A 27,039-nucleotide genomic window follows, 5' to 3' on the forward strand; every position below is an offset into this window, starting at 1 on the left:
CAAAAACATCCCCTTGGAAAGCAACAAGCATATTGTATCATTCACTAACTACTACATTTACACACGTGTCGTGCTTGACAGTATGCAGTTGTTTCTTCATATTTATTTTTAATTTTAAAACCTTAAAGGATCCAATCCTCATCTGGAAAAAAAAGGCACTGATAACTCAGTGGTGCCCCTCTGATTTAGATAAGTTAAGGACCTGGACACTAGAAGCTTATTAGGAGAGGATCTAGCAGTGTACAAGAAGTAATGCTTCAGGCCAGGTTTACACTATGGGGAAAGGTCAAATTAAGATATGCAACTTCGACTACATTAATTAGGTAGCTGGAGTCAACGTAACTTATTTTGAGTTTCTGCACTACCTCCACAGCAGGTGAGTTTAATTTAGCAGGTTAAATTTAGTTTAATTCACTAAACCCACTAAATGGAACTCTGGAAGATCCATTGAGGCAGAGTTAATCTTTATAGTGAAGACATGGCCATAGACTGAAAGCCCCTTTGATCACACACCTCTCTTTGCCTTTCTCTAAATCACCATGGACAATGGCACAAATTCTATGGATTAAAGAAGAGGCAAGATGGAATTGCAGGCATTATAACTAACACAATTCAATGGTTAGGTTTGTCTGAGGACAGCACTTTCTGGAGTAACAAGGCTGATATGAAACTATTTCCCCTGAGTGCAAAAGATGCTAGGACTTTTTGGAATCTTCAGGATTAGCCAAGGACAAACCTGCAATGCTTGGGCCCTTTGCTTTTCTAATCTACTATACTGATATACATTCAGAATAACTCCCACTGATTTCAATGGATTTATAGCAGTATAAATGAAATCAAAATCTGATTCCATTTTCTTCCTGTTCCCAAGTCCAGGCAGCAGGCTTTGCAGAGTTGTGGTGCGGCAGTTGACTGTACCACCACCACCAGTTGCCTTGTGAATCTTTCAGTGCTGTTAATATGGCATCACAGATGTTGCTCCATACAAACAGTATTACTTCAGGTTAATCTTTAGGCTGATTCCTACAGGCACCATAGAACAGTTGCACATTCTGTAGCCTTACTTTTTCTGCTGTGAATACCTGTTGGCCTGGTACAGCCCTTTAGGATGGAGCTGACCACAGCGTCACTATACATGGATGGTGCTGAACATAGCCCACTTGATTTGTCATAGTTGCACCATCTGGTTCCTCTCTTATGGGTCGGATGGAATCATTTGGGATTTCACAAATAGGTATTTCTTTAAGTCTACTGAACTTTGACTATAATTCTCAGACATTTTTAAATATTTTCTCACTGAAGGCTCTAAACCCCACTATAACTTCTTGTGTTAACAGATTTGACAATATGCCCAGTGACAACTCCAGCTGTAGATCATTGTTGAATGTGTGACTTATTAACTTTCATTCAGGTAACCCTGGAGGATGTATTTGCAGTCTCAAATCTCTTCAAATATTGACCTCTTTAAAAATCAGATGTTCCAGGCAAACACTCCTAAATCTATGATGCATATATTGTGAAATAAATTACTGATTAAACCATGGAATGTGCAGCATAATTAAGACCATTACTCTGTCCTGTCAGAGCTATAATTGACCACTCTGGGAAAAGTGCTCATTTTTTGAGGAGTACAGGAGCTGCGGAAAAAGCTCCCTGCTGTTGGCAGAGCCACGGCTACACTTTACTTTCACTTTCGACACTGAGCCTGATCGGCACAGCGTTGGAACGTGAGTATGCAAATGAAGCCCGGGATATTTAAATCCTGGGCTCATTTGCACTTCCGAAGTGCTTGATTTGCATCCCTCTCTCGGGAGGGGGATGCAGTCTAGACACTGCCAAAGGGAAACAAGAAGACATTTTATAAATATATTAGAAGCAAGAGGAAGACCAAGTACAGGGGAGGCCCATTGCTCAGTGATGAAGGAGAAACAATAACAGGAAACTTGGAAATGGCAGAGATGCTTAATGACTTCTTTTTTCGGTCTTCACCAAGAAGTCTGATGATGAAGGAATGCCTAACATAGTGAATGCTAGTGGGAAGGGGGTAGATTTAGAAGATAAAATAAAAAAAAGAACAAGTTAAAAATCACTTAGAAAAGTTAGATGCCTGGAAGTCACCAGAGCCTGATGAAATGCATCCTAAAATACTCAACGAGCTGATAGAGGAGGTGTCTGAGCCTTTAGCTATAATCTTTGAAAAATCATGGAAGATGGGAGAAATTCCAGAAGACTGGAAAAGGACAAATATAGTGCCCATCTATAAAAAGGGAAATAAGAACAACCCAGGAAAGTACAGGCCAGTCAGTTTAACTTCTGTGCCAGGAAAGATAATGGTGCAAGTAATTAAGGAATTCAGCTGCAAAAACCTGGAATATAATAAGGTGATAGGTAACAGCCAGCATGGATTTTTTTAAAATAAACAAATCATGTCAAACCCATCTGATAGCTTTCTTTGATAGGATAACGAGTCTTGTGGATAAGGGAGAAGCGGAGGACATGGTATACCTAGACTTTAGTAAGGCATTTGATATGGTCTCGCATTATATTCTTATCAGATAAATTAGGCAAATACAACTTAGATTGGGCTACTATAAGGTGGGTGCATAACTGGCTGGAGAACCATTCTCAGAGAGTAGTTATTAACGGTTCACAATCCTGCTGGAAAGGCATAACAAGTGGAGTTCTGCAGGGATCTGTTTTGGGACCGGTTCTATTCAGTATCTTCATCAACAATTTGGATATTGGCATAGAGAGTACACTTATTAAGTTTGCAGATGATAGGAAGCTGGGAGGGGTTGCAAGTGTTTTGGATGATAGGGTCATAATTCAAAATGATCTGGACAAACTGGAGAAATGGTCTGAGGTAAATAGGATGAAGTTTAATAAGGATAAATGCAAAGTACTCCACTTAGGAAGGAGCAATCGGTTTCACACATACAGAATGGGAAGCAACTGTTTAGGAAGGAGTACGGCAGAAAGGGATTCTAGGGGCGTAGTGGTCCACAAGCTAAATATGAGTCAACAGTGTGACGCTGTTGCAAAAAAAGCAAACATGATTCTGGGATGCATTAACAGGAATGTTGTGAGCAAGACACGAGAAGTCATTATTCTGCTCTACTCTGTGCTGATTAGGCCTCAGTTGGAGTATTGTGTCCAGTTCTGAGCACCACATTTCAAGAAAGATGTGGAGAAATTGGAGAAGGTTCAGAGAAGAGCAACAAGAATGATTAAAGGTCTTGAGAACATGACCTATGAAGGAAGACTGAAAGAATTGGGCTTGTTTAGTTTGGAAAGGAGAAGACTGAGAGGGGACCTGATAGCAGTTTTCAGGTATCTAAAAGGGTGTCACAAGGAGGAGGGAGAAAAATTGTTCTCCTTGACCTCTGAGGATAGGAGAAGAAACAATGGACTTAAACTACAGAAAGCGTGGTTTAGGTTGTACATTAGGAAAAACTTCCTAACTGTCAGGGTGGTTAAACACTGGAATAAGTTGCCTAGAGGGGTTATGGAATCTCCATCTCTGGAGATATTTAAGAGCAGGTTAGATAGACCTCTATCAGAGATGGTCTAGATGGTACTGAGTCCTGCCATGAGGGCAGGGGACTGGACTCGATGACTTTTCGAGATTCCTTCCCGTTTTAGTGTTCTATGATTCTATAATACATTAAAACATACATACAGTTTATAATAAAAACCTAGAATTTTACCCTTTACAGCATTTACCTCAATGCAGAAAGCATTACATCAATGCAGAAAGATCACTATCCTACCATGCAATTTGTCACCATTTCACATTTAGTGTTTTGGGAAGAGTCTGCAAGGTCTCTTGTGGGCAAATATGTCACATGGGGTGATTGGGAACATGGTTTCAACGTCCCATGATACAGTTTTTACCATCCCATAATTTTATCTTCATTTCACAATATTTCATGCCTATTTACCAAAGACCTGGAAACCTGCACACCTGCCATCTCTGTGAGAAGCATGGATCCTGCACAGCTCTGCACTACTGTGATGAGCTTTGTGAATGCAATGTGCCCAATCCTGCAGTATTTGCAGAGCCACCAGACTAAGCCTCTCCAAACCTCACCTAATTCTTCTCACCTCAGGGCTCAAGCTAGGGCTCAGGGTGGGCTGGGGTTCAGGACAGTTCTGGCAAGTGGGCCAAGGCTGACTTGGGGTGGCTCGGGGGGGGGCAGAGCGCAGAGTGGATCTGGTGGTCAGGTTCGTGCACAGGACAGCTCGACACATTGTGTGGCTCTGGTGGACAGGCCAGGAATAAGGGCAGTTCAGACAGCTGGCCAAGGATACTTGGGTTGCTGTGGAGGGCATGGTGCTCCTCTAGCCCCCAGAAGGTTAGAGTGGGGGATATGAGTGGGCAGGGCCTCAGATAGAAGGGACAAAGGGCTAGCCTCTCAAATGGGGATTCACATGTCACCTATGCCAAATACATTGATAGCACTGAAGAGAGATTCAGCTACTGCAGGGCTACTCAGCTTTGGAAGACCCCGGGGCCACACTGATACAGTACATGCTAAGGGCTGCAACTTAAGTGTAGTTGCATGTATATGCAAATAGCTTCATTCACACTGATGGGCATGAATACAGAGATGAAGGCAAGACTAAACACACAGGCCCCATTTAAGTCACTTCTGCTGATACTACTAAAATGCAATATTTACCCGATTTCCACCCATATGACAGCACTTTTAATGAGCAAAGACAGTCCAGGAATTTAACTACTAAAACGCATATCAACAGAAGACCTTTATAGATTAACAACTATTTTGTTTTGGCTCCCACCCACGGGCCATGTGTTGAGCCCCACATAAACCCAAACCAAACCTCAAGCCATAAACAAATGGCCCGTGGGCCGCAAGTGGCCCGTGGGCCGCATGTTGAGTAGCCCTGAACTACTGGCTCAGCAGGTGCAGAATGACAGCTGAATGTACTTTGGGTAGATTGAAGTACACTGCCATTATTTACTCATGACATTAGATATCAGTGAAAAAAATCCCAATGTTTATCCTTCATCATATCTGTGAAGCAAAGAGGGGAAAGTTGCAGCTGTGCTGGAGGTAGAGCAGCTGTTTGAACAGCCGGACTCCAGGGCTATTCGAAGAGCTCAGTGCAGAACTATATGGCTTGGGGTGGGGGCTTTAAAAGAGCATTTTAATAGTGTGCCAGAGTACTGTATTATGGTGTACTGTGCTTTAGCTGGCCCTGGTGTTTTGGGGCTTTTAGAAATCATGTGGTGCTTTAGTGCACAGATATGCATAGAACACTGTTGTTGCACCTATTGCTGGATGTACAGCTATGATTATAACATTGTTTGTCACTCATCCTATGAATTGTCACCCTGTAGAGCCACAAGTGAATGGGTGCTTTCCGAACCACTAGGCACTTTGCAACATATGTTGTGCAGTCAACTTCTCCATAGAGTGAAAAGAGAGGTGAGTGAATAACTGAACTGTTTTATGCCCCTTAGTTTTGTTTGTTTTTTTGGTTTTTTCTTACACTTGTTCATCTTTAATCATGAATTCACATTATGAATAAAAGTAGGGTTTGTTAAAGATTCATCATACTTAGCACTGCAGTTAAGATTGTAAGAATTTACTGTACATGGCCCTTATCCTTCCAATTGCTCATCCAACAAAACTACAGAAGATCACATTTTAATATTTCTGTTGTTTGGAAAGTTAAAAAGCATACTTCACCCCTACCCAAAAACCCTTTATACAGCATAAAAAAGCAAAAAACGGGATAAGCAGGTCCCCTTTAAGTTCTCCAGGCTCTGCAGTACACAAGAAACCACTGTACCCCATGGTTTTAATGTTTATTTTATGCTAGAGTCCCCTACCACCATCCCATCCCCAGTTGGCTCTTAATATGATGCATGTACACAACACGGTTTATAGAAAGAGAAATCTGTATGACAAACAACCTGAGATATACATTCACTTTTAGGTTTCACTGATAAAAATGCCCAACTTGTTGCTAAGCAAACATCATCCTCTAGAATGCCACGCATGCCATGTGCTGATTAAACAACACAGTACTGCATTTAATCAGTTATAACTGAGTCACAAATTCAAAAGCTTGGATTGTTCACTTAATTAAAGGTTTTGGTTCTAGCAACTTAGGGCTTCAGTTGGCCTACTCTACAAAAGTAAGTTGATGTAAGCCAGTTTGCATTGACCTAGTAGTACATGTGTTTAACATAAATGTATCTTCTCCCAATAGAAGTGCACTCTTACAGTGAAGCAGTAATACCACCTCCACAAGCTGTGCTAAGCTATGGTTGATGTACTGAGGTCAACACGGTGCAAATGCAGATACTGCATTACTTATGGTGACCTTAACAGTCCTCCAGAAGCTATCCCACAATGCCCAACACTGATTGCTCTGGTGACAATTGTGAGCATTACTCCCCAGTGTCCTGGAGACCAACAGGCCCCCTGCCCTTCTGAAAAACCCTAACCCATCTGAAAAAGCAGATGCATTCCCTGGACCTCTGGTATCCCATAAAAACTCTGCAAAAGGAATATACATTTATAGCTTGTCACATTGTTGGGCAAAATCTCCTGAAAGCAACTGCATTTATTTTTCACTAATAATATAAAGCAGAGCAAACAGTCTAATTGATACGAATATTTTAAGCGTTTTTTTCTTTGATCTTAACTATCTGGCACAGATATGACCATGTAGATGACTTTTCACTTGTATACAGAGATAAAGTAAAAGTTTGTCTGTGCTTCAGTGTTGTGCATCAGCTATTGTGCATCAGCCTGTTACTCAAATACAGATTTCCCTGGTGTGGCAACATCTGTGGTCTGGCACGGACTACAGATTTTCCTGGACCATAAACCCAGAAACAAGGAGGTCTGGAGGCAAGGCAGGGCAGGAGCAATGTAGGGGGCATAGCAACTCATCTGGGAGCGCAGTGAAGGGGAGAAGGACAGGTGGTATAGTGGGGAGTTCTGACCTCAGCAGAGCTCCCTGGCCCCAGTGGCCAAGGAGCTTAAGCCTGACAGCGGCCATGGAGCTCCGGCTGCAGCCAGGGAGCTCTAACCCCAACAGCAGCCAGGGTGCTCTTGTCCTGGCTGCAGAGCTCCTATCCTGTTCTGGCTCCATTGGCCAGGGAGCACCAATCCCAGCAGCAGCCAGGGAGCTCTGGCCCCAAATGCGTAGCCAGGTGGCTGTGAAGCTCTGCCCTGAATGTGCAGCTGTGGCTGTGGTGCTCCAGCCCTGGCAGTTGCAGGGCCAGCAGCATCTAGAGAGCCCTGGAGAGTGCATGGGGAGGGGGGCAGGCAGAAAACAGTAGTGCGCTCTGGGATGCGGCTTGCTTTTCATCCCATTCCTGGATGCTAAAGGAGTGAGGGGGAAATGCTTGCATTCCATGCATGCCTCTCACAGCTGGCTGGTGAAGGGAGCTCAGGTTTAATTGCTCACATTAAGAAGAGCAACAGCAGTAAATAGAAAGTTTATAAAAACATCAAAGAAGAAGATCTGGTTTGTAGATCTTTGGGTGGTAGATATGTAAAAATAATTGCAACATACAAATTAATAACGCAGAAGGCTGTGATTGCACAGTTGCTTGCAGGACTGCAGACTGAATTATCTATTAACCTAAGGCACAATTATGATTTACTGGAACCCTGACAGACAGTCTCTTCTGAATACATTGGCTTGGAAATTGAACTGCCTCGATGTGGCTCCCTTCAGGACTAGGACTAAGACCAAGTGGTATGGAAAAACTAACAGGTACAGCCCAAATATACACTTTTCTGTAGGGAGAAGACCTCAATATCTAAAGCCTTAAATAAAGTACCTCTTGCAATCTCTAAAATGTAACTTGAAAGCTTAAATGCTTTGGAATAAAAGCCTCCCAAGTGGTAGCATAATATTTCTCTGATGAATGTTTTACACTCAAACCTATTAGTCCTTAGACTCATGTTCCATGTTGGAATCCAATCATATTTTGATGATCTGGGCCTATATGTATGTTAACTGTTTATGTGTGTGTTAAAGCCCCACAATATATACTTCATCATAACACAGCAGTCTAATACTCTCCTTTAAAACTCTGACCTCAATAGAAAAATATTCACTGGTTGGTTTGCATTGTATAGTTGAAGAATTGGAAGAAATAAACAACTCCTTTTCAGAGCCTATTGAAACAGAAAACGGAGAGCTCTCTGTCTTTCACGCCCTCCCCAAATGACTTCATATTCTGCAAAATAACTCTTGCCCTTACCGATATACCACGTGGTTAATTGATTTGCCTGTTAAGCTTTACAAAGGAGAAAAGCACTTCATTTCACAAGAGATCATTTCACAATTCTTTGTAAGATGCAGTTATCAAATGGATAAGAATTTATTATCACAAAACACATCCTATATCACTGCACCAGACATCTGCTGCAGCATAGGTGGCAAGCATATTGATGGCGAGCATGTTCATATTGTTTAAAATTTTATTTGTGTAAGTAAAACAGTACAAGGCATACTCACTAGGGAGCAGAGTATGGTCAGCCTTAACATTGACTTTAATACGCTTTACTTTGCCATATAACATTTTAAATAAGATTTTATTGTGCAGAATATATATCTGAGAAATGAGAGACAAGCAAAGGGCCAAATCTTCAACTCCTGTGAATGAACAAAGCTCCATTAGTTTCCATGGAGTTACACTTATTTTCACCAACTGAGCTGCTAGCTTATAACAATTTACTTTCTGTAAGTTCACCAGTAGAACCCTGTAAATCCATGGATATCTGCTTTATATCCGTAAGTATCCACATCCGTGGATGAAGAAATCTGTGGCACATTTTTGCAAATACAGATGCAGATACAGATTTTGTATCCATTCAGGGCTCTATCCATAGCTGCATTTTAAACATAACAAACTACTATAACAAACAAGGCTATGAAAAGGGAGAAATGTGGGAGGGGAGAGGAAAAGAACTAACGAGAAACTGGATGATAGTAAGTGGCTTTAAATCCTGCCCTGTGAAGGACAATAGCTAGACATATTCAGATTTCATTTAGAAATAGGTATTAAACATTCTAAGCAATAATATAGGCAATAAAATCACATAAGCACAAGGTTGTGACTGTAGACAGAATTTGGCCTTTCTGGTGTCTATCTGGAAAACAAAAAATAGAAGTAAAGAATACAAATATATATTATACTTTACATAAAATACTGATGCAATAGGGTTTGGATAAACAGAAGCTCAACTGGGCAATGAGTATGTGCCTGAACTCCAGAAGAGCATCTGTTCATTGTTTTGGGTAGGCATCGGCCACCATCACAGACGGCATTCAGATTGTACCAGTTCAAGACACAAGCAGAAGGACCTGTTTGGTTTCATTATCAGGACAGGTGAAATCCATGGATTTTCCAAAGATCTAATGAAATCTGGCTATTTTAATATGCTGTTTCACTTCTGTTCACCGTTGACAGGGTCCAAAGCCATTGCTGTGTCCATTATGAATGACAGATTAACAACAACTTAGTCTTATATAAATTTTCTAAGGAGGGACCCCTGAAAGTTGATGTTCCAGAAACAGGAGAGACTACCTAGGGAAGACTGGGCTCTGGACCTGAACCTGTGGGTCTAGATTAGAACTGAGCAAAGTGATATTTAATATGACTGATTCACTCTGTGTTTTGTGGAGATGTTGATTTGCTTCACCAATCTGAAGTCAGTGGTTGGATTTCCTTATTCATCCTCATGTATTTTCTTTTAATAATAGGGTTTCTAATGCATTCAGCTAGATGTACTCCGCACTTTGTAGAGAATACAGCAGCTGCTGGTTGCAAAGCCACAATTTGCAGTTGCGGTTTGTGTGCCTCCATCAAGCAATGAGTATTCAATGGGAGTGATCATTTAATCACATTCAAAAAGAATGTTTGCTGTAGTTTAAGTACAAAGGCATTTGACATCTATCTTCCCTGCTGCCGTGCCTCACATAGCTAGTACAATTCTGCCAAATGTGAAATAGTTTATTGCCAGAAGTACTTGTTAGGAAAGCAAGCTTTTGTCTTTTAAACCCCTGGATTCAAGAAAAATGCTGTGGGTGATTTGCAGTAAGCGTTCTGTATTACTTCCAGCTAAGCCATCCATCCTCCTGGTTTCCTAGAGTTCCCATGTCTTATTAGAAGATGTTCACCAAAGCCTCCTAACTAGTAAATTCCCTGAGATCTTTCGGAAAATAGTAGTATTTAGATTCTCCTTAAATTAGACTTCACTTGAGCTCTGAACCTCAAACAAGGAGTTAGCTATATCCTTAGGCTGTGTCTACATTGGCATGATTTTGTGCAAAAGCAGTTGCTTTTGCACCAAAACATGCTGCCTGTCTACACTGGCGGGGAGTTCTTGCGCAAGCACACTGACGTTCTAATGTAAGAAATCATTGCTTTTTGTGCAAGAACTATGATGCTCCCACTCAGGAATAAGCCCTCTTGCACAAGTGTTCTTGCGCAAGAAGCCGGTGTAGACAGGCAACATGAATTTCTTGCGCAAGAAAGCCCGATGGTTAAAATGGCCATCGGAGCTTTCTTGCACAAAAGAGCATCTGCACTGGCACGGATGATTTTGCGCAAAAGCAGATCTCTTGTGCAAAAGCACATGCCAGTGTAGACGCTCTCTTGCGCAAATACTCTAATGCAAAAACTCTTGCGTTAAAGAGTAGTTGCGCAAAATCTTGCCAATGTAGACGTAACGTTGGTGTCCAGGTCTAAACGTGAAGAATATATAAATAATCTCTATTTACCTTAGAGAGGAGGTGAGTGAGAGGGGAGATGACAAAAGTACAAAATCATGAGCCACACAGACAAGTTAAATTAGGAACTTCTATTCACCCTTTTCATAATATAAGTGCCAAGGGCCATCCAACGGAAATGAAAGGTAACAAGATCAAAGCAAGAAAAGAAAATATTCTTTCCCAGTGCACAATTAGCAAATAGAATGCATTGCTATAGGATAGTGATAGAAATGTAGCCGTGTTAGTCTGGGGTAGCTGAAGCAAAATGCAGGACAATGTAGCACTTTAAAGACTAACAAGATGGTTTATTAGATGATGAGCTTTCGTGGGCCAGACCCACTTCCTCAGATCAAATAGTGGAAGAAAATAGTCACAACCATATATACCAAAGGATACAATTAAAAAAAAATGAACACATATGAAAAGGACAAATCACATTTCAGAACAGGAGGGGGATGCAGGGGGGGGGAGGAAGGAAGGTAAGTGTCTGTGAATTGATATTAGAGGTGGGGAGAGTGGGACGTCTGTCAGCTAATGGTATAAGAGGTGATAATTGGGGAAGCTATCTTGGTAATGGGTAAGATAGTTTGCGCATTTGTTCATTCCTTCCCGGGGAGTGTCGAATTTTAACATGAATGACAGTTCAGAGGATTCTCTTTCAAGTGCAGATGTAAAAGGTCTTTGTAGCAGAATGCAGGTGGTTAAGTCATTGAGAGAGTGTCCTTTCTGGTTAAAATGTCAAGAAACTGGTTTTTCTTTGTGATCTTGTCTGATATCTGTTTTGTGGGCATTAATTCTTTTGCTATAGGATAGCATTGAGGACAAGAACTAAGCAGAGTTCAAAAGAGATCGGACATTTATAGGGATAGTAAAAATATCCAGTGTTATCACAGGGAATATTGAAAAATCAGAGTTCTGAATGGGACGTAAGCCCTCAAGCTTCAGGGAATATTCTAAACTTATGCCACTTGGGTTAGGAGGAAACATTATTTGGGTGCAGGTTATCACATAACTGCTTAATACGGTGTACCTGCCACTGTTTTCAGAAGTACTAGTTACTGTCGCTGACAGGATGCTAGATTAGATGGACCCACTGGTCTGATACAATATGGCATTTCCTATGAGCTAGTTACCTAGAAAGGAAATGTCTTACAAATCATATTTATAGTCCTAAAAAGTCTTTGTTCCAGATTCTGTAACACTCAGTTGAATCCCTCCTACATCATGGGACAAATGGTCCTGCTCATCTCCACACAACCCTGTAGAAACTGAAAAGCATTATAGGAGTTTTAGGAAAGCTCCTAAAGGTTCTTGGTATCACCTTTAATATTGTAATATTACACTATAATTCAATTGAAAAACACATCTGAGCATGTAAAGAAATTAAGCACAAGGTACTATGAACTTGTAAGGGGAAAGGCTCTTGAAAAACTATTTTAGTTAAATAGCACCCCCTAGTGTATTTAAGAATTATGGTAGGTAGCAAAACAAGCAACCATGGGGAAAAAAATCATCAGTTGGTTTCTTTGCAGGTCAGCATATATGCACAGTTGGAGGTATGTGAATTTGGCAGGGTTTGCAATGAGTTTAATACATTGAACCCTGCAAGATGGTTTAAGGTAGGGGTTCCCAACCTGGGGTACGTGTACCCCCAGGGGGTATGAGAAGCTTGTCAAGGAGGTACGGGGAATATTTGGTAAATAACTAGATTATCCTAATTGAAATATTCCAAAAGTAGTAGTGTTAGTGGAAAAATTGTGGATTCTAGAGTCTAGAATTTATTTCCTTTCATATTGAATAGGGGGTATGGGAAGGTTTACTAAAAGCCAAGGGAGTACAGGGACCAAAAAAGGTTGGGAACCCCTGGTTTACGGGGACTGGAAGAGAATCAAATCCTGCAGATTCACACAGTGATCTCAAACTTCCAAAACTTATCTTTGTCTCAGTCAACAATCCCTGGGACCTCCACTTCTTATTTCAAATGTAATCAAGGATGGGAGGATATCCTGGCCTGAACAATACTATGTGTTGGTTTACTAGAGGTGAATAATTCATTTCAGTTACACTGAACTATAGGAAAAAAGGAGACTTGAGGTTAGTAAATACACTGGACCATATGCACAAGTGATTTTAAAGTGTGGTATTACTTCCCCTACACTACAATATGACTTAGCACAAATCAGAATGGTAATAAACACGTGTGTTACAGGTGCCAGGGACAATCAGGATTAGGTTTTCAAGTATGAGGAGCAACATACTATTGATGGCCCTTTTCATTTTACACAACCTTACCAATGTGAAAAATTATTTAGATGTCAAAATGTAATTAATTTCAAATTTGATAGCCAAGATTTTTGATAGGTATATAAATAGTAACTGTATTTTGACACATTGGTTAAAGTGGCAGTAGTTAACTCATGTATAACTTTACATCTTGGTAAAATATATGTACAGTGGAATATATTTGAGAGGTGTATGCAAAGAATTGATCATTTAAACTGCACCCATACAACTGCATAGGCAGAGAAACTGAGGCTGTGTCTACATTGGCGCGATCGTGCACAAAAGCAACTGCTTTTGTGCCAAAACATGCTGCCTGTCTACACTGGCTGTGAGTTCTTGCGCAAGAACACTGATGTCCTAATGTATGAAATCAGGGCTTCTTGCGCAAGAACTCTGATGCTCCTGCTCAGGACTAAGCCCTCTTGTGCAACTGTTCAGGCAACATGAATTTCCTGCGCAAGAAAGCCCTATGCTTAAAATGGCCATTAGAGCTTTCTTGCGCAAGACAGCATCTACACTGGCATGGATGCTCTTGTGCAAAGGGACATGCCAGTGTAGATGCTCTCTTCTGGAAGAGTTTTTGCACAAGAACTCTTCCGCAAAAGAGTTCTTGCGCAAAATCATGCCACTGTAGACGTAGCCTGAATGATTTACCAGATCTTTTCTGCCCCTTATTTATATAAACCTATCAAATCTTCAATGGGACGTTTGCATAAGTAAAGACTACATGACTGAACTTGTTGAGATTGTTCCATTTGAATGTCCAAAAAAAGACCTCTTGCTTCAGTCCTAAGCTCTCCATGTTTAAACGTCTCAGAGGGGTAGTTGTGTTAGTCTGTAACTTAAAAAAAAAAAAAAAACACCACCCATGGTCTTGTAGCACCCTGTGAGGAAAACTTAAAAAACAACAGTGGTCCTCTAAGCTCTGGTTAAATTGAAGCCAACCCCGTGCAAGTCAAAGTTATCAGTATACAACTAAAATATAAAAGCAAACTTAAGTCTACAGTCGCTCAGTAACCACAACAGGTCGCAATAAAATTGCTTTAAAGCCGAAGATTTGAAGCTTGGCCCTGCTGTTACACAGACTGAAACCAAGATCCAGTCACAAAGGCTTTGCACAGCTGCTGTCTTCTTGCTTTCAGCTTGCCTCTCCACCCCTGCAACGTTCCACGCCCTGGCTTCTCGCTGCCCGCGCGCGCAGGCGTTTCTCAACGCTCCCAGTTCAATGACGCAACTGTTGGGAAGGGGGCGGGATTAGAATCTACCATGATCCTTCCCCTCCCGCCCCGCCCCGCCCTCTCCTCCCCAAACACCACGTCGACAAAACCCTAGTAGGGCCAACCCGGAAGTACTTCCGGTTCGGAGGCGCGCGACCCGCTGAGCCATTTCCGGGTTCCCAGCGCGTTCGCTCCTTTCGCCACGCCGCACAGGCACCGGCTGCCGCTGCTTCCTCCATCCGGGCCCTTGGCAGTGAGTCCCCCGCGCGCTCTCCGGGGCGCCCTGTAGCTGGCGCCGGGCTGCGCGCTAGGCCTGCTCGGTGCGGCCGCCGCTGCGCCCCTCCCCCGCCCGCCCGGCCGGAGCCGCTCCCGGACCTGCCCCGACAACTTCTCCTTTGTCCTCTTAGCTGCGCCGCCGAGACCCCCGCCCTCCTGGGGAGATGCTGCTGCGGGGCTTGCTGGGCCCTGGTGCCGCGCGCTCGGGGCTGCGGGGCTTGGTGCTGCTGCTCCTGTCCCTGGGGGGCGCCTCGCGGGCCTCCGAGATCACGTTCGAGCTGCCCGACAACGCCAAGCAGTGCTTCTACGAGGAGATCGCGCAGGGCACCAAGTGCACCCTGGAGTTCCAGGTAACAGGCCAGCCCTCCGCGGTACCCCCGCCCTCAGCCCGCCAGGGGCTCCCGGCACCGCCCCAGCAGCGCTTCCATGGGAGCTGGGGGCTGTCGTGCAGGGCACCCTGCAGTGCCAGGTGCACCGCTCCCTCCCGTCTGCAAGCAGACACCTTGATGGGTCAAGCCCACTTCTCTTCTCTGGCTTGAGGCACCCGGACCTACAGCTCGCTGAGCCAGTGATATCCCCAGCTTGATAGTGCCAAGTAGAGTTTCCCTTAGTAAAGAGCACAGGGGATTCAGGGTCCCTAAGTTTTGGGTAGCTGTTCTGTTCTTTCTTATAGTAGTTGCTCAATACACTCAGGTCTAGCCAGCATCACTTCAAAGTTCTAGCTCAGTAATACTCTGATAAAGTGATCTTGTAGGGCATCAAGTGCACCTTGCTGTTCCAGATAACACCGTCTTTAAATCCGCTTAGGTGCATCTACACGGCAGGGCTTAACTTGAAATAAGCTACACAAATTGAGTTACATCAATTTTGAAATAGAGCACTCTTCTGCTGACTTCCCTTACTCTTAGCACAATGATGATTACAGTCCTTCCGCTTGACAGTATTTGGACGTTATTTCAAAATAACTGCCTGCTGTATAGACATGGGCTAAGTTATTTTGAAATAGTGTTGTGTAGATGTCCCCTTAATGTATGCCTGTTGGTCAACATAACGTCCACCCCCCACAATCAGCTAGATAATATCCCACTTCCCTGTAAAGCCAGTTGTTCAACTGACTTAACCCCTTTGCCACACACCTGTTAAGCTCACCCTCGTTTTCCCTGCCTACTTTTCACTGTGTGATTATCTGGTTTGCAGCTGATTGATATTTCTCACTTTTTTAAAAAATAAACATGTTGTGCCATATCAGTGGAGTCTGTCCCTGAATTTCAATGTGATTCTGAGTTCAAACCCTAAACCTTACTTCAGCATTAGGTTTTCATTGACTAAAGACTAACCAGTTGTTGTTCTGGAATATTATTGCCTAATAACATGTATGCAAGTCTGTAATTGTCATATTGGAGGCAAAGATGTAAACTTTCTATGCTTTAGATATATAGTAAAAACATGAATTGTAAGCTTTTATGTAATTAGGATACATGTATGTGCCACCTGTGTATGAAACTTGCTCCATTCTTGTAAAATGGACACTTTGCTAAAATGTTGCTATAAAAAGGTATTCCTTGAACTTCTTAGGGCTCATACTTCTGAGCTTTATTAATTTGATTGTTGAGACTGTGTCTGCTCAGAGTGAATCACTATTAATTGTGCATTTAATTTGTGAAATGCACTTAATTTCCTTGCTTTATCTTGTATTTAGATAACTTCTTGGAGAAGGTATATTGTGGAATTCAATTGCTGCATTTAATATACTTGACATTGGAAATATTATATTTTATCAGTAAATGTGTATTTCACTGTACATGTACAAATTGATAATTGAAATATAAATTTACGCATGAGCAAAGTAAGAAAAATGCTGATGTAAAAAATGCTGCATAAAGCATATATTCACAACATTGATAAAAAACAGACAGCTCTGGAATTCATAAAGTTGAAGCTGCACTTAATTATGAGTCATTCATAAAGCTTCAACTTCTTAAATCTTTGGGTCTACATAATTTTCTACAACCATGAAAGTTTAAATTAATATAAACTGGATAAAAAAATCTGCTTACAAATAAACATTGATATTATTCATCAATTACATATTAAATAAATTATGCCAAGCTTAAATAGAATGCATCATAAACAATTAGGAATTAACACAATTGCTTTTCAGCATTTAACATGTACCAATGCTTTCTGGAGTAATTGTGCATCAGTGAATTCTGCCCAAATGTCTTTGTTCTGAACGGGTAGAAAAATTATTCTGGTGATTTTCCATTTCTATCAGTTTTGTCTTTGAAATCTAGCATTAAAACAAATTCTAAAATCATCTTGTGTTTAGGCAAATTAGTTGTAGCTCTTTAGAAGTAATTGTATCTCCCACTTGTAGCTGAGTATTGGTGATCTACTGTGCCATTTCTGAAGCAGCTTGTATCTTAAAAAAAAACTAAAAGATTTCTTTGAATACTGACACCCAAATATTTCCATCACCGGGAACTTAAATATAACTTATATATTTTGTTCAAAAGAATTTTCCTCAAACTGGGTTTCTTTTTTCTGTTTCAATTTGTATGGGTAGAAGTCTGTCCTAAAACATTTATCTTTAATTTACAGGAGACGCTCATGATTTGAAGAATCACTATTCATGGTTCTGTGTGTTTCCCGGGTCTCCTATCCCCGGGGGACAGGAGCCATTGTTGCTTTCTGGCAATTCCAGCATGCTGGAACAACTCCAGCTTGTTTAATACTACATTGGTCTTTATGGAACTGGAAAAGTGGGCCTAGAATACAGTAAATCTGATTGTTTTAGCACATTATTTCAATGTTATAGTTTCCTTGTCAGATTCTTGTACTCTACTTATCACTGAAGTATGAGAACTAGGCATGTAAAATCCTGTTTAATTAGTTAATGGGTTAAACATCCTGTTCACATCCCTGCTGAGAACCTTAAGTAAAATAAAGTAATAATGTAATTGAAATGAAACTCTCATGAATTTGTATGTTAATGTCTTTGAAAAAACATTTATCTTCTAAAATTGAATGTATGTAGTGTTTTATTCTGAGCTATTCTTGTTGAGTTAGTGTGTAAAATAAGGATGTTAAATTGCAGATATCTAACTAATCGTGTAGCTGATAAGGACCGCTGTGGGTCTGCTGGACTCAGCGTTAGGCAGGATTGAGCAGTCGCTGCTTGCAGTGGTCTGGGATGCTGTGCCTCTGCATTTTAAACGTAGTAAGAGCCCAGCAGCTCTTACTAGATTTTAAATGCAGAGTTGCAGCAGGGTAGCTCCAGGAGCCACTCATGCTGCAGTTCTGCATTTTAAATGTAATAAGAGACACTGGGCTCTTACTACATTTAAAATCAGAGGTGCGGCATCAGACGGGCACGAGCGGGGGCTGCTCAGTCCTGGCTTGCGCTGAGTCCAGCAGCCCCTGCCCATGGCGAGCCTTTGCCCATTGCAGGCAGAACCTGCTTCACAGCAGCCTCCCCTATCCCTCCAACTGCCTTCTTTGATAGAGGTAGTGGGGATTGGGGGCAGGCAGCACCCTGTAGACCAGTGGTCCCCAATGTGGCGCCCATGGGCACCGTGGCGCCCACCGGGCCATTTGTGTGTGCCCGCCGAGTGATGGGGGCCAGCTCCGCCCCCAGGCATGTGGTGCATGGGCAGTGCCAGCCCCTGGGCACGCAGCGTATGTGTGGCCCCGCCTCTTGAGTGCATGGTGCCAGGGCTGTGCCGGCTCCGGGCGCACGGTATATGGGCAGTGCTGGCCCCTGGGTGCGTGGTACATGGGTGGCCCCACCCCCTGGTGGGCAGTACATGGGCTGTGCCGGCCCTGGGTGCATGGCGTATGAGCTGGCCCCAGGAGTGCAGCACATGGGTGGCACTAGCAGTGGGCATGCAGCATATGGGTGGCTCTGCCCCTGGGCGCATGTGCAGCCCCGCCCCCGGGCACCCGGCAGCCCCAAAAGGTTGCAGACCACTGCTGTAGACAGTGCTGGGGTGAAGAACTGGCTTTTAATCTGGCTCTCCCCAGCACCGGCTCCTGTCCCTCCCCTTGCTGCCTCTCGGGGGTGGGGTGGGAGAGGAGAATAGTGGATACTCAGCTATCCCATAAGCTTTTGTTTATTGGGTAGACTACTCGCTTACATCCCTAGTGTAAAACCCAAGTTCAGTGCTGTAGACTAATATATATTAATACTCTTTAATTGAACAACTTCTCTGCTAAACTTGGTTTATTACTGAGTACTGTCATCTTGTTTTTTTGTTTTTTGTTTAATGAATTAGGCAAAGTGTAGTACTGAAAATAACTTTCTGCTGGGTTAAAGTGCCAATCATCTCTCTCACTCCACAGGTGATCACTGGAGGACATTATGATGTTGATTGTCGACTGGAAGATCCTGATGGCATTGTGTTGTACAAAGAGATGAAAAAACAATATGATAGCTTTACCTTCACTGCATCTAGGAATGGAACATACAAATTCTGCTTCAGCAATGAATTTTCTACTTTCACGCACAAAACAGTGTACTTCGACTTCCAAGTTGGAGAAGATCCACCTTTGTTTCCTAGTGAGAACAGAGTCACTGCACTTACCCAGGTAAAAGGCCAATTTAAAGTGACATGATAGCCAAAGAAAAGGTGGAACAGATGAGTCTTGGGTTTTCAAAGAAGTTTTGAAAGTCAGTAAGACATCTAATTTCCCCATGCTGCTTTGAAAACTCCAGCCTGAATTACATAGGAAGTTGTATTAAATCATGATTTCAAGTTGTTGTTGATGAACTTGTGTCTGCTTAAAGTTTGAATGTAAAACTGAACTTGTGTAAACTGAAGTATCAGTCATTAATCACAGAAGTAGAACTAAGATTTAAGGATTTACCTCCTATTTAGAGAAGAGTAGACGAACTTGTAATAGCACACTGTTTAAGGAAATGATTTGGATGAGAAGTTAGAGGAGCACCACATTGCAAGGACAGGAAGGAATTCAACATCAGACATGCTTTCTAGATATGTTCTGGAAGGAAGTAGCAGCTAGACAAGGGATGACAAGGAAGCCTCTTCCACTATTTTTATGCCTTTTTTTTTTTCTTATAGGCTGTGAGTCAGAGTAGAGTATAATTAGACCCTTGTGTCGCACTAAATTTTGTACAATCTATTCTGGTAGCAGTGAATAATGTGTGTCTGTGATCACAAGAGATCCCAGATGATTTGTGGAGATGAATGAGATTGTTGGAAAGAAATACAGAGTGGGTGAATAAAATGCCCTTGAAAGGTTACAGAGTAAATATATCTAAATTCCCAGTATTTTAGTGATGACAACATAGGCGGCAAGATATGAGCTGTTGGTGCCCAGGCTCCAGTAATATTCAGAGCCGGGAGCCCTGCTCCACCAATATTTGGAACTGGGTCTCTCCCCCAGCCCTGCCTGGAGCAGGCCGCGGGCACCGGCCCCCACACGTCCTTTCCCCTCCCCCCCAGAGCATCCCTGCTGGAATGAAAGCTGCGCATGCGTGGCGTGCTGAAACGCTGCGCAACAGCTGAGAGGGTGACGTCATGACCTGGGACTTTAAAACCATGCTGCCCAGAGTTGCACCGCGCGGCCCAGCTCCAGCCACAGTAAGTGGTCTGGAGCTCCGGAAGCAGCTGGGGCCCGATCACAGACTCCAGTGCTGCAAACTGGAAGGAAGAAGGTGGGGTGGAGAAGGGGAAAAATAGGGGGAAGGGGTGGGAGAGGAAGTGGCTTGTGCTGAGGGGAGAGGGGCAGGTCAGGAGAAGAAAGGGGAAGGTACCAAGAGACATGGTGGAGAAGTGACAAATGCCAGGTGGCAAAGTGGAGACTGAGGAAAAGGGCAGGAAGGGAGGTGTTAGTGGGAGGGGGGGGGACAGGGTGATGCTGGGAGAGGAGAAGGTAAGGGCATTGGGAGCTAGAGGTGGGGGAGAGAGGTGCTGGGAGAAGGCTTGAAAGAAGGGATGGGCATGAGGAAGGCGGGGATGGAGCAAGTCGTGTGAGTGCACAGGAGCATGAGGGAGTGGGCATCAGGGAAAAAGAGGGCAGAGGCAGTGAGGGAAGGGGGCTACCAGGAGAGTGCAGATGCCAGGGGATTCTGGGGGTGAAGCAGAAGGGCAGACACCTGCAGGGGAGGGACCAGCACCAGAGGAGAGAGCCAGGGCAGGTGTGTAGAGGCAGATTTTAGGAGAGGGGATGAGGCGGGGTAGCTCACATGATCAGAGTGGGGCTACTGGAGGAGTGGGCACGGGGGAGAGAAGGGCTGGTGGAGGGGGGGCAGGTCTCAGGAGGGCTGAGGGCAGTGAGAAGGGCAGGTGTCTGAGTCAGGACAGCAGAGGAGGGTGAGGGGTTGGGGGTCAGGAGGCACCGGGGGAGCTGATGAAGCAAGGGGAGGAGACATGGCAGCAGAGGGAAAGGGTTGAGGTTTATAATATATTTAATAACAACTTAGGTGGCACATCCAAACATGCCACATGAACTCCGTACTGGTGCACAACACAAAATTCATTCTGCTCATGGGAGGAAACCCTTGGAACACTTCCCCTCTCCGCCCCCGAGTTAATGTCACACACAGTGGGGTTAATGCAATTTCAGGATAGTTGCATGAGCGGGGTTTGGTTGGGGCCAAACTAATCCCTATTAGTAGGAGGATGGTGGGAAAAGCCCTTAGAGAGGGGACTTTATTTCTGGTCACGTGTCCATCAGAGAGAACATTCAGAACATTCCCACTTCATCAAAACAGGTACAACAAAATATAATATAATATAATATAATATATATTTGATGCACAATGGAATCCACAATGGTTTAATAATGTTGATATTCTTAGTTAAATAATTTTTTCTTATGATAGTGATATTGTGTAATAAAGGGAAACTGTTAAATGCTTACGGTTTCCAGTCCATTTTTACATTATTTAATAAAATATATATCGGTTTACAGGGCGGGGGGAGGAAGGAGGGGACTAGACCCATTCTGGGCACCACCAAAAATTATACAAACCTGCCGTCACTAGATGACAACACATTTTTATGCCATCGTGGTAAAATATTGAGATTTTATACTAAAAGCTAATCTGCTTTTCTCTGCAATACTAAATGTTAAATTAAAAATAGTTACATATGATGAGACACATAATTCACTGAATTGTTTACATCACAGACAGGTATATTTTCTTAGGAAAGCTGCATTTCAGTGTTGTGACTGCACTCTTGTCTGAAAGTTAAGGTATTGGTACTTTGAACTTTTCAAACCATTCATTTCTAAATTTTCTCATTCTATAGAAACACCAAATAATTAAAAAATAATTAAATTCTCTTCAGATAATTTAGTGAATTGAGCATGTATGAATTGCAATTTTTAAAAAACATCCTGCATGGCCAACTTGGACAGATTTTCACTGGAATGGCAAAAGACACATTCCTGACACCCACCTGGCCCTTAAAAATTTTTAAGTCCCTGCTTCAAATATTCAAATGTTTCTCAACAAACTGCTGAAATAAATTTAAGTATGGGCAAAACAATGTATATTTTTCTAATCTTGTTCTATTAAATGGCTGACCCATTTAACCTGAAACAAAACAAAAGGAATAAAATAAAACTTGAGGCCAATACTTGGCACAGAACATTTTAGCCTAAACAATTAGTTTTGCCAAGCATATTAGTTGAAAGAATAAACATTCTCATCTAAAATTACAGAAGTTCTGGCTATACATACTCAACTATATATTTCAGAAATGGGCAAGAACTCCTCCTAAACAGTAAGAGCTATGACCACCAAAGTTGGTATGCAGCTTCCTCTTATTATAACTTAAATCAAGATCAGGGTTTGGTTGTGCAAGGATAATGGAATGTGTATACAATTTGGCTGTGTCTAGACTGCATCCCTTTTCCGTAAAAAGGGATGCAACTTAGACACATCGCAATTGCAAATGAAGCGGGGATTTAAATCCCCCCGCTTCATTTGCATAAACATGGCTGCCGGTTTTTTCCGGCTCGCAGCTTTGCCGGAAAAAAGCGCCAGTCTAGACGCGGATCTTTCGGAAAATAAAGCCTTTTCCGAAAGATCCCTTATTCCTTATTTTAAGAGGAATAAGGGATCTTTTGGAAAAGGCTTTATTTTCCGAAAGATCCGCGTCTAGATTGGCGCTTTTTTCCGGCAAAGCTCCGAGCCGGAAAAAAGCGGCAGGCATGTTTATGCAAATGAAGCGGGGGGGATTTAAATCCCCGCTTCATTTGCAATTGGGATGTGTCTAAGTTGCATCCTTTTTATGGAAAAGGGATGCAGTCTAGACACAGCCTTTGAGTGTTTCTCATAAAATGGAAAGGGAGAGGTCTGGTTGGAGAGAATTATACTTCAGAACAACCACAAAGGGGCAGCAAGAGGCCAGAGATGGGGACTGGGACAGCTATAACCCCATTGTGTTGTCAGGGGGAAGGACTGGAGAAAGACAGCTATCTACTACATAATACAGAAAATTTATCTGTCTGTCTCCCTCCCTCCCCCATCTGGGGGACATGCACCTCTTCACCAGCTGTGCCTGCTACAACTGCATGGGCTATGGACTGGCATGTCTCACCTGGCCCAAGCTGCTGTGGTAAGAGAGGGCTGGGGTTGTCCTCTCTCCTGGGGCAGCTTGCATAGTGAACCCTTCATTTTCTAAAACTTTATTTAAATACCCAGGCAGTACCAGGATGTATTCTGGAACTCATGCAGCACAAACAGAATTCTTCCAGTGCTTTTCTAATTCAGAAACTTTTTTTTTGTCTAGATGGAGTCTGCTTGTGTTTCAATTCATGAAGCTTTGAAGTCTGTTATCGATTATCAGACTCATTTCCGTTTGAGAGAAGCACAAGGTCGCAGCAGAGCAGAAGATCTAAATACAAGAGTAGCTTATTGGTCAATAGGGGAAGCCATCATTCTTCTAGTAGTTAGCATTGGGCAAGTATTTCTTCTCAAAAGCTTCTTCTCTGATAAAAGAACCACAACAACCCGTGTTGGATCATAACCAGTAGTAAAACAATGCTTCAAATCCACTGTACATGTTCATCTGTAAACTGGCTGTTCTCCAATTAATTGTAGATACAAAAGAACTAAAGATGGGCAACATTTTTAATACCTTTTTGCCCCTTCTCATTCATTGCAAATTTCAAAATGTAGTCAGAGTTGTGAAAGGGACACCTTTTTTATTTGAAATATTTGAAAAGTTAAGAACTTACTGTATTTTTTTTATGTTTGTGTCAGCATTCAGTAGTGATCTGTTTTTCCTTTATTTGTACTCACTGATTAATCTGTGGTAAGTTTTTTTTTGGGGGGGGGGACAAATTATATGAAAGAAATGAAAATTGATATTTTTAGCTTGTTCAGCCTAAAGGTGTTGAGTTGAAAACACAAGCAAATGTGATGAACTATAGTCACAGAGCATTGAACTGCGTTGTTTTGATTTGCTCTGAAAAATCCAAATCCATATTTCTTTCTTTGCTTATTTGTAAACCTGTTGCAAGTTAACACGTCATGACACAAATACTGTTCTTCTACAGAATGGTGAGTCTCCATCTTTCACACTTGCTAAGTTTTATATTTAAACACATTGGTTGGTTTAAAACAGATATTCTTCCCTTTAAAACATAGTGAATTTTCTGTTTTACAATATTTGTTTTATTGAACAAATTGTGAACTGAGACTATCCAGGAAACTAATTTTCAGTATTCAATTAAAATACAAATTTCGAAGTCTTTTTATTTAAAAAAAATGCAATAAGATGGGAAGAATCTTGTAACTTTGTCACTGAACTTATGCAGTCTCTGTAGTCACATGCTACTGTGGTTCTTCAAAATTAGGAAAACAGGTAAACTAGCTGTAAGCAACACAGCATTGACACTGGACATGGTTGTATGACATCTGTGTGAGGCACATATGAACTTTTTTATTTAATCATTGAGTCCAGTTTGTTCATACTGCATTGTATCTTTCACAATTGTGATGCATTGTTGCCTTGTGCATTTAATTTCCACTTCTGGCTGCTAGTGGTCATGCAATGTTTCAGGGTGTCTCTTTTTTTTTTTTTAGTAGGTTTGTAGCCTACATTGTCATTTCTCACATCTTTTAATAGATGCTGTATTGTGTACTCTGGAAAGTCTTGTTTATTAGGATATGGAAGTTTGCAAACATGTACATAAATTGTTTGAACAGAGGTATTCAAAATATGCTTAAAAATAAGCATAGTTTAGGCTGGAAGGATTAAAGGCATTTTACCAATACTCAAGTGCACAAGAGAAACTACAGCTAAACTAAAAATAAGAAAATCAGAGGGTTTTCACTGATTTTTTTTTTTTTTTTTAAGTAGAACAACAGTAATTCTGATTTGTTGCCAGTGTTGATCATACATTTCCAACTCTGGGGAAACTGCAAAAAGTTTGTTATATATTAAAAAATGTAATGCTTTGGCACATGGCAAAAACTCAGGGCCATCAATTTAAAATGCAGTGGTTGTAGCAAAAGGAGATTCTAGATTTGTCCTTAAGAGTAGATCAGTTACTTGCAGTTTGAAACATCCAAGAAATAATTGAGCTAATTCCTATTTTAGAAGCCATGAGATTGGTAGGTGAAAAATTGGATCTTTGTTAGTTCCAGGAATCTCTTTGGTATCCTCATACCTTGTATTGAACTTTTTAAAAGCACTACAAGCTTCTTATTGGGAGAAGTAAAAACCATGCCAGTGCTAGTGCAAAAATAAAATCGCACAGACTTTTTCCTAAATGCCACAAGCCTGTGCCTGCATGAGATACTCTTTTCTGAATGTGCCTGGCTGCTTTATTCTTGTGTTTGGCAGCAAGCTGATTTTCTGCAGGATTCTTTATAAACTTAATTACATGCAATAACAAAGCAAATGGGTACAGTTCAGTGTTGTACATTCGCCATTACAATAATTTGATGAAAATATTATCTAACTAATTTTGGCAATATTCCATTGTGATCTGAATCTTGAACTATCACTTGTAAGATCAATTTGAGTAGCTTTAATTGTAATGAAAACACTTAAAGATGTGAAATAATTTCGACATCAGTTGCTTTGTGTTACACCATTTACCAATTTTGACAGTAACCCAAATATTGGCTTATAGTCAGACTAAGACACGCACACGCGCGCCTTTTTTCCCTAATGTTTGATTGTGTAAAGTGGTACTGTTAGCTTAGTGTACCTCTAGCTGCACAGGTCTTGCGGAATTGACTTATATTGAAGTTGGGTATTCAAACCAATCCTCCTGTATCTTGCTGTATGTTATGCAGTAAGATCTTAAAAGAAAGCTTTTATTTTTCTGTTGTAGAAACATGGTATAAAAACACATGTTTAAACATAGCTGTATATATTTTTTAGAATAAGTGATTGAATAAAATAGAGTATAATAGACACATGCTAACAAATCAACAGTGGGTGGAAAAAATTAAGATTTGTGACAGTTGAAGCTTTGTCTTTTTATATTAATGACATCGTTCAAACGAGGTGTACGGTACACAACTAAATCACCCAGTGTTTAACACAATACAACTTTATTATGTACTGCATAAGACACCAGGTTTTGATCATTCTTTGGATGTTTGTTTACGAAATGTCAGTTCTTGTTTTAGTTTAAAATCATTTGTTAGTTTAAGATTAAAAAAAGGCAGACCCTGTGAATATTGTATGGGAAAATAAAAATTAATATATGAACATGGTCTGAATGAATTTTTATTTTGGGACTGAATGGGGAAGGAGCTCCCATCCTACAGTAAGTAGGAATGAGCCAGTTAAATTATTTTAGAATAAGTATTTTTAAAATATCCATTAATTAATTTATTAGAATAGATTCCACTTGATTGCTTATTCACATTTTTCAATTTGAGAGCAGTGTGGTTTAAAGTAAAAGGTTCGGAAATGTGGCTAGTCCCAGGAAGGCGCAGAAACAGGCAAACTATTACTAAATATCTTTTAAACTTTTATTAAAGGGCTTCTATGTATAAATTATGATTTTATCAATTTCTTACGTACGTAGGCATTAAATTATTAGAATGTCTAATAAGCAAAATGCAATACAGTGAAGAAAATTCTTTGAGGTTTCTCTAAATCCCAATAGTTAACAAGGGACTAGGGTTTATTAACACTTACATTTACATCAGTCTTACTTAGAAGACCAATCATTTACCTAAAACTTTTAACACTACTACTTAACAATACCTCTAAACAATTTCAGATAACAATACTTACATTTAACAGACACACAAACTACAACAACAACATATCTGGTATTCGTTATGTTTGGTATACGTTACGCTCTACAGGAACTCGTTTGGTTCGGTGAGCGGGAGGTGGCCCTCGGTGATCAGTCCTCAGCCCTGGCTCATATTCCGCCATCCAATGTTTATTCGGGATTCCTCAATTTGATACAGGAGGGGAAGCTGTTTTATAGAGAGCTTTCGCACACTTTTTGAGATAGGCTAGCAGACAGGGTCTGCTAG

General features: G+C 41.5%; 1 protein-coding gene across 2 annotated transcripts; it reads left to right on the forward strand.

The window, feature by feature from the left end:
* The first annotated feature begins 14,371 nt into the window (after positions 1 to 14,371).
* Positions 14,372 to 26,254, forward strand: TMED7 (transmembrane p24 trafficking protein 7). Of its 2 annotated transcripts, XM_075931983.2 has the most exons (4): positions 14,372 to 14,526; positions 14,681 to 14,899; positions 18,891 to 19,136; positions 23,315 to 26,254. In XM_075931983.2, the coding sequence occupies exons 2-4, from the start codon at positions 14,714 to 14,716 to the stop codon at positions 23,549 to 23,551; spliced, it is 669 nt and encodes a 222-aa protein (XP_075788098.1). In that variant the 5' UTR covers positions 14,372 to 14,526; positions 14,681 to 14,713; the 3' UTR covers positions 23,552 to 26,254. The 2 variants fall into 2 exon arrangements, with proteins under 2 accessions (XP_075788098.1, XP_089635418.1); XM_089779292.1 differs by having other exon boundaries at positions 14,404 to 14,899.
* Positions 26,255 to 27,039: the final 785 nt, after the last annotated feature.

The sequence above is a fragment of the Pelodiscus sinensis genome, chromosome 6 (assembly GCF_052426305.1).
Source record: "Pelodiscus sinensis isolate ZL-2025 chromosome 6, ASM5242630v1, whole genome shotgun sequence".
In the NCBI taxonomy this organism is placed as follows: Eukaryota; Metazoa; Chordata; order Testudines; family Trionychidae; genus Pelodiscus; species Pelodiscus sinensis.

Coding starts and splice junctions, on each gene's coding strand:
- TMED7 (XM_075931983.2), top strand. CDS start 14,714: ATGCTGCTGCGGGGCTTGCTGGGCCCTGGTGCCGCGCGCTCGGGGCTG. Junction 14,900..18,890: donor AGTGCACCCTGGAGTTCCAG/GTAACAGGCCAG, acceptor CTCACTCCACAG/GTGATCACTGGAGGACATTA. Junction 19,137..23,314: donor GAGTCACTGCACTTACCCAG/GTAAAAGGCCAA, acceptor TTTTTTGTCTAG/ATGGAGTCTGCTTGTGTTTC.